Source organism: Erigeron canadensis, chromosome 4 (genome assembly GCF_010389155.1).
Source record: "Erigeron canadensis isolate Cc75 chromosome 4, C_canadensis_v1, whole genome shotgun sequence".
NCBI lineage: Eukaryota > Viridiplantae > Streptophyta > Magnoliopsida > Asterales > Asteraceae > Erigeron > Erigeron canadensis.
Genome location: NC_057764.1, coordinates 26,628,016 through 26,645,631, shown reverse-complemented (window position 1 = coordinate 26,645,631; position 17,616 = coordinate 26,628,016). Strand labels below are relative to the sequence as shown.

General features: G+C 32.8%; 3 protein-coding genes across 3 annotated transcripts; all 3 read right to left on the bottom strand.

Moving 5' to 3' along the window:
* Positions 1 to 131: 131 nt before the first annotated feature.
* On the bottom strand, positions 132 to 1,406 carry LOC122598206 (transcription factor MYB46-like). The gene is made up of 2 exons (XM_043770808.1): positions 1,096 to 1,406; positions 132 to 964 (listed from the first exon to the last, which is right to left on the bottom strand). The coding sequence occupies exons 1-2, from the start codon at positions 1,404 to 1,406 to the stop codon at positions 247 to 249; spliced, it is 1,029 nt and encodes a 342-aa protein (XP_043626743.1). The 3' UTR covers positions 132 to 246.
* A 3,068-nt stretch (positions 1,407 to 4,474) lies between these two features.
* Positions 4,475 to 10,081, bottom strand: LOC122595709 (ATP synthase subunit O, mitochondrial-like). Its single transcript, XM_043768133.1, has 6 exons — positions 9,878 to 10,081; positions 9,080 to 9,130; positions 8,499 to 8,742; positions 8,264 to 8,376; positions 8,044 to 8,130; positions 4,475 to 4,783 (listed from the first exon to the last, which is right to left on the bottom strand). The coding sequence occupies exons 1-6, from the start codon at positions 9,992 to 9,994 to the stop codon at positions 4,658 to 4,660; spliced, it is 738 nt and encodes a 245-aa protein (XP_043624068.1). The 5' UTR covers positions 9,995 to 10,081; the 3' UTR covers positions 4,475 to 4,657.
* A 920-nt stretch (positions 10,082 to 11,001) lies between these two features.
* On the bottom strand, positions 11,002 to 16,871 carry LOC122598282 (telomerase reverse transcriptase). The gene is made up of 12 exons (XM_043770878.1): positions 16,569 to 16,871; positions 16,037 to 16,114; positions 15,800 to 15,865; positions 15,437 to 15,578; positions 14,897 to 15,165; positions 14,709 to 14,835; positions 14,483 to 14,627; positions 14,274 to 14,388; positions 13,142 to 14,110; positions 12,512 to 13,005; positions 12,129 to 12,401; positions 11,002 to 11,334 (listed from the first exon to the last, which is right to left on the bottom strand). The coding sequence occupies exons 1-12, from the start codon at positions 16,869 to 16,871 to the stop codon at positions 11,064 to 11,066; spliced, it is 3,252 nt and encodes a 1,083-aa protein (XP_043626813.1). The 3' UTR covers positions 11,002 to 11,063.
* Positions 16,872 to 17,616: the final 745 nt, after the last annotated feature.

Sequence of the window (17,616 nt, the reverse complement as noted above, 5' to 3'; positions counted from 1 at the left end):
ACATGTACATATAACAACGACTCTATTAACGATTTAAACCTTATTTCATCTGTATAACTTTCTACTTTATATATAAGTTCTCTTTTCAAGATCATAGCTAGCGTTCATATCCACTATCTTGCTAGCTCCTAAAGAACACTCCTTTATTTTGTGTACACAAATGCTACAATTGAATTGGCCCTCCTCATCTTTATTTTAAGCCCCCTTTTACTTACTTTTATGGAATATAAATATTCACAACTTTTACTAAAAATCAATATACGGTATTGAAGAAACATTAGACAAAAAACCCTCCAAATCCCATTCTCCGATTCGTAAGCTTTCTTCTTGCCAATTATTTTGAAAACCTACGGCTTCCTCCAATTTGACATTTCCATCAATATCCGAATGGTGGTTAACATAGGTTGACTTTTGATCCAAATCATGATAGTCGGTAGTAACGACTTTATAATCCTCTTCTATGATCCCATTGACCAATGCATTGTTAGTATTATTGTCACTTTCCATCCCAAACATGTAGGGTACCTCAAGTACATCACCATAACCATCTTGACCTAAGTTATAAGATGAGATATTTGAGAAGCTTGATCCAATAGTTGTGTGACAATTACTAGTGTTATCAAGAACTAAGTGTGGCATATGACCAAATTGATCATAACCTTTCATGATAAAACTGTTATCATATATGGATGATGATGTGGTTGTTGTTGGAGATGTCAAACATGAATCCATGCTCATGTCCATAATATCTTGGTCATGCATTGACATGAACACATGATCAACTCCTCCATTATTAACATCCCTACAAGCTTCTCCAGACGGATTCCCAACACTATTATTATTTGGTGATGTCGTGGAGACATCACTTTTGTTGGTGTTTAACCTCTTCTTTATCGTCGAATTCCAAAAGTTTTTTATCTCATTATCTGTCCTTCCTGGAAGATGAGCGGCTATTTGCGACCACCTACATTTTCACAAGTAAAAGACCAAAATTAGTGACTAGTGCATTATTAGTTGTCTTGAACAAAAAACCAAGATTAATGGGGGACTACCATATATATATACAAATTCATGTTGATATGTATGTATGTATACCTATTGCCTAGAATTGAATGCAAATGAGTAATTATATCTTGCTCTTGGGGAGAAAAAGCGCCCCGTTTGAGATCAGGTCTCAAGTAATTGATCCAACGGAGACGACAACTCTTTCCACACCTTTGAAGGCCAGCATTCCTAGCAATATCGGTCCAACAACCGTGTCCATGCCTCAACATATAATTCATCAACTTCTCATCTTCTTCAGGTGACCACAAACCCTTTCTAGCCTTCACCGTCATTCCATTGCTAGCAACATTATTATTATTCCCAACTTTTTCTCTCCCACATTGTTCAGCTGGCTTTCTCATTGCCAATATATATATAGATTCCCTTAATTTGTTGATGATATATGTATGAATGTATCCCCACAAAAAAAAAAAAATAATAATAATAATAATTTTTGATCAAAACCAAAGTTTCCTTGTGTGGATCGAGACGTAATTGGCCGGCTTTGATTTAGATGAGAAGATTATACATCTATATTGAAACATTGATTGATTGCATATATATGTATATATACATCTACTATTCCATGATGAGAGAGAGAGAGAAAAGGTGATGGTTGGTGTTCTTGTCTTTGACTCAAACTAGTCTTTTTCGATGCATTTTTCTTCACTCATCATATATTTGTTTAATTATATATATATATACATCTACACACCGTATTGCTTCCACTTCACATAATCATATCTCTCTCACACACAGTCCAAATGTGTGTGGGTCACAGGAGGTCCAATTCCAATCCGTTTTCTACTCTACCCTATGAATTATGAACACATATACATATACATGAAAACATGACTACATATCTCTTTGTTTGGCAAACCCCACAAAGATTACTTCAATTCGATCACCACCATTGCCATAGAGAGAAGTTAGCTATATATATTATCCGGTCCATTAAATCTTTGGTGTTGTGTTTGCACACGTGGAATTAATTTCGAGATTAATTTCAAAGAAGGTTATAATTAGAAAGACATAAAATACAAGATTTGTTATAATAAAATCAAGAAATTAAAGAAAGTTGTTTTTATGGAAGTGGTTGGATATTACTAGACAACAAAGAACAGTAAAGCATGTATCTTAGTTTGAAGGTAATCCACTTCCTAAGCAAATGAACTGTCGGCATAATTATATATATATATATACTCTTTCTCAAACCATCATGAATTTCAGAAACTGATTAAATTATTAATATGTTTGCTAGCGTTAAAATAACTCATTAGTAAATGAACATAACTATTACGAGTATTAAAAAAAGAACAATTTCATGTATATATGTATGATATCATTCATGGAATTTTACAGGTTCTACGTCTATTAGTCTATATATAACAAGAGATTAGGATGTAAAACCTATTGATCGATTGACATATGATTAACTAAAAAATAATTACTGAAAACATGTTAACGATGTATTTATTTGTTGGGTATATGCTTAATAACGAAATGCATTCAGATTAAATACATCATTTCAATGGTTATCTTGAATTAATCAGTCGGATATATAATCTAAGATTTAAAATATTTTGTACGTGAACGTAATAAATTTTTAGGCCCATTCGATGCCTTTTTAGGCAATTAATTTTGTAACTTTCATAGTTTGGAAAAAAAAAATGTTTTGTAATTCAATATATATACGCTATAAAGTCAATAATAGCACATGCATGGTCTAGCTTATTTTATAGAAAAATATTTATATTTGATATTTAATAATTATTTTAAGTTTTTAAAATTGGAATATATAGGCATTTACAAAGAAATAAACCCAATACACCCGCTCAAATACTTTTGAGCTGATATGGTATATGTCCCTAAAGTTTGTGGGTATCAATTGGAGACTATAGAACTTGAGAATTTTTTTTTGCAAATTGTACTTTTGGAGGATTGTAATCAGTGTCATTTTCTAAAACTGTCGGTGGGTTGAGCTTTTCGGATTATAAATTCAACGCTGATGGCATAATATATTAATATCTTTTTTGTATTATTTTTCAGAAATATCATCTAGACATCTTCTAGTGTTCTAATTACCTATATTATTCAAATAGTTAATTTTGTAAAAATATGATAAATGCGGGGTGGTTAAGTTGAAAGCAACATCCTTTCTTCCTCCTGGAAAAAGATTAACATATTTTGCTTTAGGTTATGAAATTAGAATTACAGCTACAATAATGTCTATAGGAGTGTTCTACGTACAATGAGGTCTTAAGTTTAAGTCGTAAATATCATATATTGTGTTAGGAGTGTGATTTTATATATAAACTTTATTTTTTTTAACAAAAATGAAACAATTTTACTCTTAAGTCTATACTCACCCTTAATATACCTTCACAAATACTAGTCAAATCCTGATACGAAACATCAAATTTAAAACTTTATTAATAGGCCAGCAATCTGTTGACACTTTTTCATCGTTAAAGAGACATTATTGTCTAGTGGTGTAATTTTATAGCTCCAGAAGATGTAATTTTAACAAGAAGTCGTTTGGTGAAAATTTTTAATTAAGTTGATTGGGATTTAAGACTACTAAAATACTTTACATGTATCGATCATATATTGTGTTAGCAGTGACTTTGGAATTTATCTATTGATTTAATATTTACGATTCAAACTTTAATGTTTTTCATGTGTTAAAAAGACTTTTCAAGCAACCGAACTTAATATACTAAATACTGTTTCCAACCAAATACTTTGCATTGTGATGTCGTAGGCTTAACGGTTATCTGAACTAGTAGATTGAGATTCTTTGATAGTCGATGATTTTTCACTTCAATCTAAAATGTAAACGGATGGGACTTTCCATGTTTATATTATAGGAAAAGGACGAACTTTTGAGCATATACACTGGTATATTAAAATTTTACACCCTTTATAGAATATTATTTATATATGTAAAATTATCATTCTTAACGTAACCGTTGCCACCACCACCGGTTATATTTACATCAATTACCGACATCATTCAACGCCGTCTCTAACCACTCGTAGACATCACCGCCACATCTCTGTCGTCGTATTGCACGGGTACCCTCTAGTCATGTCATCTCCTATCATGTCATCTCCTAACCCTTTCGCTTCAATCTAAGTAAACCCAAGACGATAACTTTTTATACTTCGAATTCTGAAAAATGAATCATGCTTATAATGCTCAAAACCTTCAAGATGTTATTTTTTACATCAGACACGTAAAAATGATGAGTCAAATTTAACACAGTTCGGCATTAGAAAACTTAAATCACGAAGAAATGGCAAGTTACACTGTTACAGTCACTATGAACGGTAGCAAGTTGTATATAAAACTATAAAAGTACTTTGTTGAGTTGCTACTAGTGATTTAGTGCTGGAAGCCTGGAAGTCTGGAACATAACAAGATGTCTTTAAATAGCAAAATGAGACAATCAGTTTTTTATTTCAGATAAACAGATGTCATAAACATGATGCTGAACATCACCTGATTGGAGAGGGGAAGGAAAAAAGAGAATATCCATTTTTGAGGATGATAAGTAAATTCAAAAAAATTCCATACATGAAGGGTTACAGATGAAACGCGCCATGTTGTTTAGGCATCAAAGTTGATGGGATCTCGCAAGAACCTCTCCATTTGCCTAGCCCTGGTCTTTATCGACATGTCAAAAACCTTTTGCCCAAATTCCACCACAAGCCCACCAAGGATACTGGGATCAATCTGAATTCATACAAAAATAGTGTAAGAGAGGCTCTTCCATACTTCCATTACAAGAGTTATATAACTAGACCATTTTCAGTTATATAGTAAACATTATACAAGGTCAGATCAATTTACCTATAATGGGTCAAAGGGGAAACCCGTACAAGATTTGCTAACACCAGCATAGATAAAATAAGTTAAAAGTTGCCCTAAGTGTACTTAAATGCCTACAACCTCCTAAACATTTATTCAAATATATAGACTTTTAGGGGGTGCTTGGTAGGGGGTTTTTAAGGGTGGGGAATGGGTAATATAATGATTGATAATGCTTGTTTACAAATAATGTAGGTAATCAATACCAAAATTGGGTAATGGGCCATTATAGAGGAATTTGAGGGGAATGGTTATCATTGCCTTATTTTTCTCACATTAACTTTCACCCACGTTCAGATTCTTTTTATATTTGTTCTTTTATCTCTCATTTGTTGATTAACTCTTTCTTCATCATCAAAATTTATCTTACATTTGTATTTGTATATCAAAAATCTGTTTTATATTATAAACATATACTCGTAAAAACACATCTCGATGTATCAATTGAAGTAAAATTCAATCATCACTCTAAGGTATCTCATATTAATATTTATATTATGTATATATATATATACACATAATAAAACAATAGTTATCCTGGCTTTTTAAAGCCATCCACCTCAAATTAAAATTATCTCTAAACATGCCACATAGGATTTATCCTACGTGGCACCTCCATATTTTTCACACTAATAGATTTTCATTAAATAATATAATATAATTATACATATATTTTAAATATGGCATATAAAAAAGCACATATATATATAATTTATATTTATATAAATCAAACATATATAAAAAATCACGACTAACATTGCATGACATTTTTTAACTTTTTTATTTTAACTATAAACACTTCATAATTCATGACTCATAATCCATGATATTTTATTACCTTTTCTTTCCTTTTTTTTCATTTTCTATTTACTATATACACTTCATAATCAAACTATATATATTACGTTCAACAGGTACACCTCAAATTACATAGCCCTTTATAATAATCTATCTATACATATATTATGTTTGACAGTTTTCTTCATTGTTAATTTATCATAATCATGAAGTATTTTTCAATTGGTTTTTAATTTATAAAGTTATTCTTAATAATCTATCTATACATATATTATGTTTCACAGTTTTCTTCGTTGTTAATTTATCATAATCATGAAGTATTTTTCAATTGGTTTTTAATTTATAAAGTTATTCTTCTGCCGTATACCAATCTATATATATATATATTAAAACAGTAAAAATTCTAGCTAGCCTTTTAAACCCTCCTTTCAACCTAAAGCTAGCTTTAAACATTGCCACATAGGATTGTATCCTACGTGGCATCTCCATACTTTTTTTACAATATTTATCTTATAACCTCTATTTATTCTCAAACCAATGTAATTTATTTTATTAAATATAACATAAAATATTAAATCAAAACTATATACACAAAATTAAAAAAAAAAATCAAAACCCATATTAAGATATAAGAAGACGTCCAATACATCTATTAATTTGGCAATGATATTTGACATAAATAATATTATTTATTAAAATATATACAACTTTGAAGACTATATCAAATTTTAAAATTTATTTAAAAATATTATTAGGTTATACACGACCAAACAATTTTGTTGTTTCTCCTCGTTCTCTTGGCCGAAACCTTAACCAAAATTGGTTATTTTAGCCACAAAAAAATGTCTATTTTATAATGATAATAGTAGTTATTTTGAGTTTTACGAATGAATTTCTTGATTGTTGGAGATAAAATACTTTATTTCCTAATTGTGTTTAGGATTATTTTTTCCCGTCACTACATAAGGTATTTTCTCCATCTTTTCAGCATAACTGAAAGCAAAAACTATAATGATTTTCTCTTATTTATCTTATTATATTTTTACTTATTCGTATTGTATTTATGTGTATTTTATATGACTATATTTTTGTCATGTTTAGTTTTTTTACTTTGTATATATTATTTTGTTTGATGAATATATAGATATCATGCTACATTATCGATTTACGTTTGATTTGTTAATGATATCAAAATATCTTATGTTAAATGTTGGTGTGTAATCACTATAGTAGGTTTAGTGACTGTGATATCGACATGTCAGAAAAGACAAAAGATGACCAGAGTAATCCGAGAATTAATCATTAACTATAACATAATCAATTTCAACATAATAAGCCTATAGAATAGCTATTTATTAATGCATAAAATAACCTTTTTAACTAGCCGCGCATCGCGCGGGGTAAAATATCTAGTATATATATATATTGAACAATACTTAAATAATAATAATTAATGATAAAAAAATACTGAAAAGAGTAACAGCAAAAGATGATCATTATTTTCATTGAGAATTTTTTTTTACTATTATTTTGGGTTTGCTTATGGTATGTGTATGTGTTTTTAATAAAAAGAAAAGACAAAAGATAAAAAAATATAATATTTTATGAGAATTGCATTACAAAACATACATAATAATTAGTAAAAGATGATGAGTTGAGGAATAAGCAGAAGTATGAAGTATCTAATGTTGGGTTCTGGGATTGGAGGAATTAGGGACGTACGTATGAAATATTGGGGAATAAAACAAGTGTTGCTAAATCACTGAAGTCTAGTTATTACGATGATGATAAAGATGATGATGATGATTGAGGAAAAGATACATTAGCAGTAAAAGGAGGTGATGTTGAGCGGTGATCATCATAATAATTAGTACTATTATATATGTATGTTGTTTATAATGAATGTGTAAATTCGTGATCTCTAATAATTCAATTATATCACCCAAGCAACACTAATACAACGTTAGTATTCCTTAGTATTTCATTGCATTCCCTTTCCCACATTCCTTTTGCCATTGCTTAGTTTGAACCAAGCATACCCTTACTTTAAGAGAAATTTTCTTAACTCATATTTAATACATTTACTATATAGATTTCTTTTTAAATAGGCAAAAAAGAGAGTTAGTGGGCAACCAGACAAAAACTATATGTGCCCGTATTAATATTTAAGAACTACCCTTTTTACCCGTTACCCAGCTTGTACATGACCAGTCTTTCTGCAGCCTCTATAGCAAGCATTATAAAAGTCCTAAGGCTAAAACATTAAGTTTTTGGGAATGCATTGTAAAGGATTGGCAAATTGTGACAGCAATAATTTGGTACAATACCTTTTGCTCAAGCTTAACCGTTTTCCCTTTACCAAGGATTTCTTGTAAAGTTTCTTTCAATTCTTTCTCCTCTGCTGCAGGGAGTGGCTGGTAGAATGACAAGATTACAGCAACAAAGTTATTTCACCAACATATAAAAAACCAACAAACTCAAATTTAGTAAAACCAAAATGGCACAGGTTTTTCACGTTATGACTTTCGAAATGATAATTGTACATACAATCACAGTTGTGACAATGGCTTTGACTTCTCCTCGATGTGCCATGGTCAAATCTGAATATCGCTTGGCAATAGTGTCCACATGTCGAAGCCTCCCATTGTCGGCTAAAACAACTGTTACGCATCACATAGTAAACTTCAGTTAGAACACACATACTTTTGTTAATGAAGGTGTCTGCAGTAATCAAAGTCACCATGTCAGTTTCAAGTTTCAACTAACGAAAATAGCATATTACCCAAGAAGTTCTTTGTGACATCTGAGAACTTAGCCTGTGCACAAATTTCATTTATAGCCTTCACTCTAACATCTGCTGGTACAGCCAAATCTTTCATGAACTGAGAAAATGTTGATGCTTTAGAAGTAGCTGCTACAAAATCAAGAAGTTCTGCTTCAACTTTGTCCAATGCTTTGGCTTTTGCGGCTGCAATGTATAATGCGGATGCATAATTCCCAGAGCCACCAAACATAGCAACTGGTACCTAAAGAATAGTGATATCATTGCATAAAGAGCGATATCATAATTGTACAAATAGTCCATTGATTTGAAGAACCCTCGACACTTTGAGAGTGGGGTTTACTCCGTTAATAGTTTATTTAAAAATGGTTAAACAATAACAAAAACAAAATCATGACAAAAATTCAGATTTAATTCCTCAAGATGAAAACATAACATAAAAAAATTCATAGTTGTGACCAGTGTCAAGATCCATGCTTTAATGGTTAAACCACAAAAAAGAACAGTAAAATGTCTCCCTGTTTTTTTCCAAAATCAAGCCAATATAAACATTATACAGAATGTTGAACATCATATTTTACCTTGATCTTGGGTTCCTTGGGGGGAGTGGCAGAAGCAAAGTTTCTCGATTGCTGAAAACAAAGAATTCCAAACATAAGTCCAAGTCCAAACATTACATAGAACACAAAACTTTTCCATAACCAGAAAATGTAAATGACAAAGTATAAAGTATGCTAAATTAGTAGTAAATGGTATCACAAAAAATGATGGTTATTGTTGTATTACTAAAAGTTCAGTTGCCATATTGAAAAAATTCAGAAAACTAAATTTTAGAAAACGATACAATCAGGTAGAATGATTTCAAAACTTTCAACTTAAAAGTTACCACACTCTTCAAAAATCACCCCTTTAGCATGAACTCGCAATCCGACAACCATTAATCTCGAGAATCAGGTAGTACCAATCGAGCCACAAGCCACTTACTACATCTACGGATATCTTCCCATAGCATTTGGCAAACATAACAAAATACATTGAAATCTAAACCGCCATTTAAAAACAACGAAACCGTCTTAAAACTGCATTCTAAGTCCAACAACTAACACGAAAAAAGGGAAATCTATGTCATTTAAAAGATTAAAAAAAAAAATTAGCATAATTTAACTCAAAAATACATTCATAACCAGGCAGGACTCGGTAAGGGAAACGCAACCATATTCGCAAACACAATTAGCTCAATATCAATACTATATATATATATAAACAATAAGTGCATATTATATACAACATTACAAACACTAAAGTAGTATGATTTATATGCAGAGAGATATAAATAGTAAATGTATAGATATAGATATAGATATATGAATGATGGTTACCGCATAATTAGGGGAAATAAGAGCAGCTCGCGTGACAGTTGATTTGGAATTAAAATCAGAAATTAGAGATCTTGTGAGGCCATTAAAGCTTGATCTGATTTTGGAAGCCATTGCCATCTTCTATTATATCTTGTATATATCAAACCCTAGAAATGAAATGAAATGGAATGGAATGGAATCTCTTCTTTCAAACGGAGGTTGGAAGTTTTTGCTATAGGTTTGACCTGTTAAAAACCCACTTATAATATGGGTGACCCGACCCATATTGGGTGACCCGTGGCTATGTGGATGGGATTTTAATTGCCCCACGACCCACGTACACATCTTTTTCTCTTAGACTATAGGAAACACAAACTTGAGCAAAGTCCGGTCTTCATAACTCTTGTTCTTCATAAATGTGGCTCATCGTTTTTATTTTTGGAGAAAAGTTATCCATCTTAGGAAAAACAGAATGATCATTTTCCCTTTATTGTTAAGTCGGTTCTTTTTATTTCTTTATTAATACTGACAAAGTAAGTAGGTTGTATGAAATGAAATAGAATGAAATATTTAATGAGGTCTTACAGGTAAAGAATTTAAGAGCTCACTTTCAATTCAGTAATAACAAAAGAACACTTTATCGACCGACCAATATTTTCTTCTTACATTTCGGCACGCGAGACAAGCATCATAAATTTGTTCAAGTGCCAACTACACCTTCTAGATTTTTTTATTTGAAGATATGTAACATAAAGTATTTCAAACTATAAATTTGGCTACCCACCCGGCGATAGTACTTCTTGTATCCTCTCGATTAATTCAACTACAATGAAAACCTACTTTCAATTTAATAACAAAAATCAATTCTTATATGTAAATTCAAGTATATACTAACAACCCATTTTGAATTTATATCATGTGTATATTACATTATTACTACATATTTCATACTTTGAAAAAATATTCATAAATTTAAATTTCATTGGTAAACGCATGCTCTTGGTAATCAATAACGTGTTGCTATAGTATGTCATCTACAAGACTCTAGATGAGTTTTACATAAAACAGCAGGATTAAAATGACCATCTCCTTTCTTAATCACACCAAGAGTATACGATAAGTCACTGATGCTTTCGGCTTACAAAATACAAACTCATTGATGGTCAACTAAAATTCAAAACAACCATTAAAGTATTCTTTCAAAGGTTCAAAACTTGATTTTCCAAAGAACTGAGGAGTTAAACATATCAACAGCAAACTTTAGAACAGGTGAGACCATTTCCACATCAAGTGACTTCAGCTTCAGCTCCAACAAATAGAGCAACTCTTTGTACCTCGATTGTTTTCGCTTTATGACTTCACAATAAGCTGTTAATCCAAGCCATTCGACCTCTCTTTTTTTCACTTTGAGAATTCCCCTTACATTGTTATCAACGTCCAGGGAATACATCCGTTTTTTCATAAGCTTGTACATATACCTGATAAAATGTTAGAGAACAAAATATTACAACTTAGTAGATACACCCACTTTCACAAAATAAACGCAATGCTTGGACAGTCAGTCGATAAAATGTTTAAAGGGCATGCATATGTTGGTAAAAAGCAGATTCTATAATAAGTTTGTGACTTCGCCTAAAGGGGAAAGAGATTAGTTGCATCTATTTTGGGATGGAGTAAATTATGATCGGATTGATGCACAAAGTTTCAGTTACTAATTAGAGGCAAACATTTGTAGCATAACTAGTCAGCTATGCAGAAGTGGCAAAATGGGTGGGTCTGATAATGGGCCAAACGTGTAAATCTGGCACAGTGGCACGTATCACACGCAGGGTCAGGTTGGTTACCTAACACACTTTTTGTTAACAAAAAAAACTTGAATGTTATATATAATAAGTGTATTAAATAAGATTACAAAAATCATCATATTTCAGTATCAAAAAAACTGCATAAAATGATTTGGAGCAAATTTTATTGATTAAAATGACACTTTGGTGACTTTCTTCGCATGGAACCATTTGACACGTTCGCTTAAAGCTGATTCTTCTTCATTTGGCCCATCAGAGATTAAAGCGGTCTACAGCTTACCAAGGTTTAAATAAATGGATAAACTGCCAACTTTATATATGTGCTTGTGACTAAAGGCTAATGTGGCATGCCCATACAATAAGATATGGATATATGTAGCAAAAGGGCAATGTAGCATAGTCGTATGTTTGTGTGCTCATTTCTAGGTATGTGAGTGTTGGCTTGTTCATAAGTTACTATTAATTACCTCAAAGAGTTGTCGATAATGTCCATATAGGATCCCAAGTCAAAACTACAAACATCTGATAAATCACACGTGTAGCAATGGAACTTCATTGCACACAGCAGAAATGCTTGATGAATATTTAATCTGACCACCGCTGGTGAATTGATATTTGAATCATAGAAGATGGCATGGCATTTAGGTCGCAAGTAGTCGCACACTTTTTCCCTGAAACGTCGACCTGGATTCCCTTGCATACACACTGTAAGAGTTGACCTTAAATGACCATCCAGGTACCTAATCAGAATTTATTTATTAGAAAAACAGAGAAATGAGAACCTTAATGAAAACATAGCACCAGTTTATTATAACAAGTTCCAATGTAAAGAAAACGTTGAAGGAAAAACCTCGTGTAGTCTGCCTGAACTTCTAGAGTCTTGCAATTGATATACAAACCACTCCACCGGAGAAACTTATTACCATTTTCGTCAAGGTAAACCCGATTTAATTGTGGCCTAATCTTTTCCGCTTCAAAACTTAAACCAAACTTTTCTTTGTTCATGCTGCAATTATACTCGCAGAATCCTCTTTGTAGCCTAGAGAAGAATGCAAGAGCCTGTTTCTTTGAGGTTGAGATGAAAAGAAAATCATCAATAAAACGAAGTAGTAAATCACGTCTATCCGGAAACTCTGATTCAGCAACCTTGTTCAGAAATGGAACAAGTTTGGTATTTTCCATGTGTCCATAGTAAAATGAACAGAGTAGTGAAGACAAAATACTTCCTTGGGGTATACCCACATTTTGCAGGTAAAACCTCTTATCTATATGTAACAAGTTGTACTTAACATGCTGTTGAAGATTAAAATGGAGATCTTCTTTCCTTGCTATTCTGCTTCTTCCCTATAGTATTAAAGATAGAGATTATATAGATGTAGAAACATAAGGATTCAAATGCATTTGTAATTATGTATGTATGCACATCCGTATATGATTATGATAAGTCTATGTATGTGTATATGTGTGATGGAACTTATACCCGATCGATGTGGACGCTATGAAATGAGCGAGCATGAACATGAGATCGGAACTTTCTAGACATATTGATATGTTGACAGACTTGCATACCTCTGTTCGACACCACAATTTCTTGAGTCCGATGTAGAAGATGATCATCAGTTATCACATCTTTCATCACATGAAGCAGTTTATCATGATCAATGGAATCATAGGCTTTTTGAGCATCAGCAACAACCATATATACACAAGGAAACATGTCCATTCCACTTTTTACACGAGATAAGAACCCACGTAACTTTCTGTGCACATCATTGTAACTGAACACTGATGAGCCTAATTTTTCTGGTTTTACGAGTTGCGCATCTTTTAGTGCGGCATGCAGATCTCTAAGAACGACATTTACAGGCTTGAACTCCTTACAAGCATCTCTTAGAGGCAATCGTGATGATGATTTGAGGTTCGCTAGTGGCCGAATTCCATTTGCTTTTGGACGGAATCTAACCTTAGAGAAACCAAATGTTCTAGAGCTTACGATTTGTTTAACAGATTTCACATCTAACAAGCTATAGCACTGATTCGTTAAGCATGAGATGGAACTTTTCATCAAATTCTCCCAAAGCGACTTTTCATAAAAGAAGACTTCTAGCTTTCCATGCTCGCTTTCAGTTATATAGAAGTTAGCTTGTAACAACGGCACTACCAGATATGTAAAAAACCAGTATATCCATCTTCTTAAAATATCTCGCTTTGTACTAGAGTTGCAGATAGAATTCTTATCTGATAGGAATGGGAAGTTTGATATTTTCAGTTTATGCATACATTGATGCAAGGAAAACTTCTCATATATCCGTAGCCTGATAAACTTAGACAAATTCTTCCTGAGGATCCTGCAATTAGATGAAGATCCCAATAGCTCTTGAGGAACAATGCTCCTACAAGCTGCCCACACAAATGACACCACTTGCCTTTTTGAGCAATATTGAGCATGCTGTATCACAAGGATATTATATGATCATATAGGTAATCGATTAATAGCATTAACAGAACAGTTTAGCCATTGTAACTGGATTTAAAGAGTGGCAATTTGACAATCACAAATCAGAAATTTCCACTGACATATATTTTTTTCATGAAATACCTACCGCAGACACAGGGCTCCCACTTTCATTGGCATTTGTACAAATATGCTTTGTCAATATCTGTAAACGTGGGCAATGAATCGCTTTCCGTATAAGAATCTTCAGCAATTTATGAAGAGAGTGATATCTGTAAAGAGTAACGGATTAGCTTCTTATGCAATATGCCCACTAAATAAATATGTAACTATGAACATATAGAAAAGTGTCATCATTACACATACAGGCATGTCGTTTTAATGGCACGAGTGTTATTTCTGTGGGAGCATATAGCTGGCTGAGCAGCTTTGCAGTTGTTACTTAACCCAAAAATTTCTCTAAAGAGAGCATTCACACCAACAGCGTTTGGCCTCAAAGAATTTAATATGTCTAAACATTCTTAAGGTCATCAAAATTGTTATTTGCATATATAATCAAGTGTTACACAATTGATAAACTTGCTTAGGATACGTTTTTCTGGCAGAATTGATGACCCCCGTTCCACTTTATATAACATGGATCGCTTATTAATCTGATTTTCTCTGGGAAATTTCTGCAGAGTTTGCCAAAGTGAACAGCAGGAGCACAGAAAATTTGTCTGTAAATAACTAATGTTATATAACATAAAATTTCAATTTCGTGCGTGTGTGAATGCATACATTGGAAACGCAAATTACCTTCTCCTCCTGTAAAGAACGATTTGTATCAGATGTGTTCTGAGATGACAGCTTCCTGCGTTTATGCCTGCGCTGCCGAGTGTGTGATCTTAATCGTTTCCCAGACTTAGCCACAGGCAGAACTCCATTTTCTTGGGTAATATGATTACAGTCAGCATCAGGTATGATATCTGCATTACGAGTCACAGAACTTTCTGGAATATCGATGTCCATGGAGACAGGATCAACTTCAAGATGCCTCCCTGGAACAGCTGAGAGACATTTATTTTAATATCAGCAAGTTGTTAACTATGAACAAAATAACATTTATGTGCTCTACAGATTATTGTACTCTTTCAAACAGAAGAAATAGAAAATGACAGACTTAATAACAGCTTATATTAACTGAACTACCAAAAGAGGCGTTTACGAAAGTGAATGGTCAAAACTATATTTGAATCATAACGTGAATTCAAAGACAATACTAACCTTAGTTGACAAATGATAAAAAAGGAAACATTTTACCCAATGGAAGCTGCTGACTTTTGGATTGAGATACATGCTTTAAGTGTTCCCAGCACAAGCCATCAATCGAAATTCCTGCTACCTGATGGTGTTTCTTTGGGTGCAGAGGCATAAATATTGACGAATATTTCAATAAATGAACCATAAGACCATCTCCAACCTGCATATGGTACTAAGGATTTAACTCTTATAAATAGACAAACAAAACAACTTACAAAATACTTCAATTCCATCTTTTCAATTTATACTTTGATTTATAATCTGATGACTTCACATAGACCCTTCTATCTTGAGCAAACATATTTTGAAACATTTCACTATATTTGAAAGTTGACAGTAACTTTTGCAAAAGTCCTACCAAAAGAGCCAGATATGAATTACCCTCTTTAGTAGCAGACTCCATGAAGCCGATGTTAGAGCTTCCAAAACAATGCTTGACCGATTGTGCTGTCAAAATACATAAACCAATTACCACTAATATATTTTTTCTCCTAGCTTAATAATTACCATATATGTTTATTTCCGTATATAAAGCTTGAACCATACTACTTAAAAAGTAAATCAACTTAAAACAAACACCAAGCTTATAACTTCAGCTAATTCCAAAGAATAGCTTACCTTATCATAACCCGTGCATATTACATTCTTTGTGGATTTATTCTCACTTAAAAACATTTCAATTGTCCTTCTAACAATCTGTCCATATAAATCAACGCGGTTTTATGAGTGTTAAAAACTAAAAAGAAGAGTGAACTCATTTCAGCATCAAATGAAAATGTAATTCAATTTAATCCAAATAGGTAAAGTAATCATATATGAAATCCTAAGTAATCATATATCAAATAAGATCAAAGGCTTTGACAAACAAAGTAAAATTGCACCGTATATCTGCATGCATTTCACAGCCGTCAATACAGTTTCCATAAAAATAAACGGCTTAACGCATTCAATAGATTTGAGGTCTGAGTAGTGATCCTTTAAAGTAAAATTAAAGCTTACTATACATAAAAAGACGGCTTAAACGCATGATACACACATTAGCAGTACACGATAAGTCGATAATCATTAATATTCCTATTAATTACCTAAAGTAATCAAAATGTTAGAGAGGTCAGAGGGGGGGGGGGGGGGGGGGGGGGGGGGAAGAGACCTCCAGTTGAGACCATCGAGAAATGGGATCAAAATGTGTAAGAGAAGGCGCATTTTCGGAGACGACGACGAAACAATGCTGAAGAAGATTCCGGTAATCGGATGGATCGTCTTCTCGTAGTAGAAACGACATACGATCAGCATCTGAACAGCAACAGAGACAGCCGGGATTGCCTTTGCAAAGACATTGAAGTGAAGATTGGTTGAAAAATGATAGAATGGTTTCGGATAGGGTTCGGGCTCGGTTTTTGAAGAGTTTCCATAGCACTTCAGGGACTCTGTGTTTCTTCCTTTTCTTCTCCATTTTTTTTCTATGGAATTACTGAAATTGTTGGATTAGGTTTTTGACTATCAAGTGGGAGTTTCAAATATTGATAGCGCCAATGGGATTTTCATCTATGCGGGAATAGGGATTAACATAACTTTTTTTCTTTTTTATTTTTAAAAATAACTTTTATTCACAAATCGTAAAAATCGCACAATTAAGAAGTGGACAATATAGATTGTTTCTGGAGACAGAGGTCATAGGTTCGATCCTCATCTCATGTAAAGGTTGGAGGGCCGTTTCTACCATTTAGGTAGAAACTGGAAGCAACCTCTCTACTTTGGTAGAGGTAAGGTCTGCCTACATCTTAACCTCCCACATACACCATCGAGGTATTGGGGCTCAAAACCCGCGAAAGACGGCACTGAGCAGTTACTTACTTACAATATAGAGTATAAATACACGGGAATATTCACATATAAACATTAAACAAATTCCAATCTTTCCAACTGTAACACCCCAAGAATTTTAAGGTAATAAATTAACTTTTTTTTATAGTTTTGACCGGTGGCGAAGCTAGAAACTTTTGAGTGGGGGGTCGGGATCTAAATTTTTTTTCCCTAACGCTATTTTTCAGGTAATATGTTCGGGGTCGGGTAAAAAATTAGATACTATTATTATAAAAATAAAAAAAAAAGTTTCAATAACGGCAAAACTAAACATTTGTCCAAGACAAGTAAATATTAAGAAGGAGACAAACGGTTGGTACCTGGTTCGATTCACT

Coding starts and splice junctions, on each gene's coding strand:
- LOC122598206 (XM_043770808.1), bottom strand. CDS start 1,406: ATGAGAAAGCCAGCTGAACAATGTGGGAGAGAAAAAGTTGGGAATAAT. Junction 965..1,095: donor CATTCAATTCTAGGCAATAG/GTATACATACAT, acceptor GTGAAAATGTAG/GTGGTCGCAAATAGCCGCTC.
- LOC122595709 (XM_043768133.1), bottom strand. CDS start 9,994: ATGGCAATGGCTTCCAAAATCAGATCAAGCTTTAATGGCCTCACAAGA. Junction 9,131..9,877: donor TTATTTCCCCTAATTATGCG/GTAACCATCATT, acceptor CTTTGTTTTCAG/CAATCGAGAAACTTTGCTTC. Junction 8,131..8,263: donor CCATTGTCACAACTGTGATT/GTATGTACAATT, acceptor TCATTCTACCAG/CCACTCCCTGCAGCAGAGGA.
- LOC122598282 (XM_043770878.1), bottom strand. CDS start 16,871: ATGGAGAAGAAAAGGAAGAAACACAGAGTCCCTGAAGTGCTATGGAAA. Junction 15,579..15,799: donor GGAGTCTGCTACTAAAGAGG/GTAATTCATATC, acceptor TACCATATGCAG/GTTGGAGATGGTCTTATGGT. Junction 14,389..14,482: donor GCCATTAAAACGACATGCCT/GTATGTGTAATG, acceptor TACTCTTTACAG/ATATCACTCTCTTCATAAAT.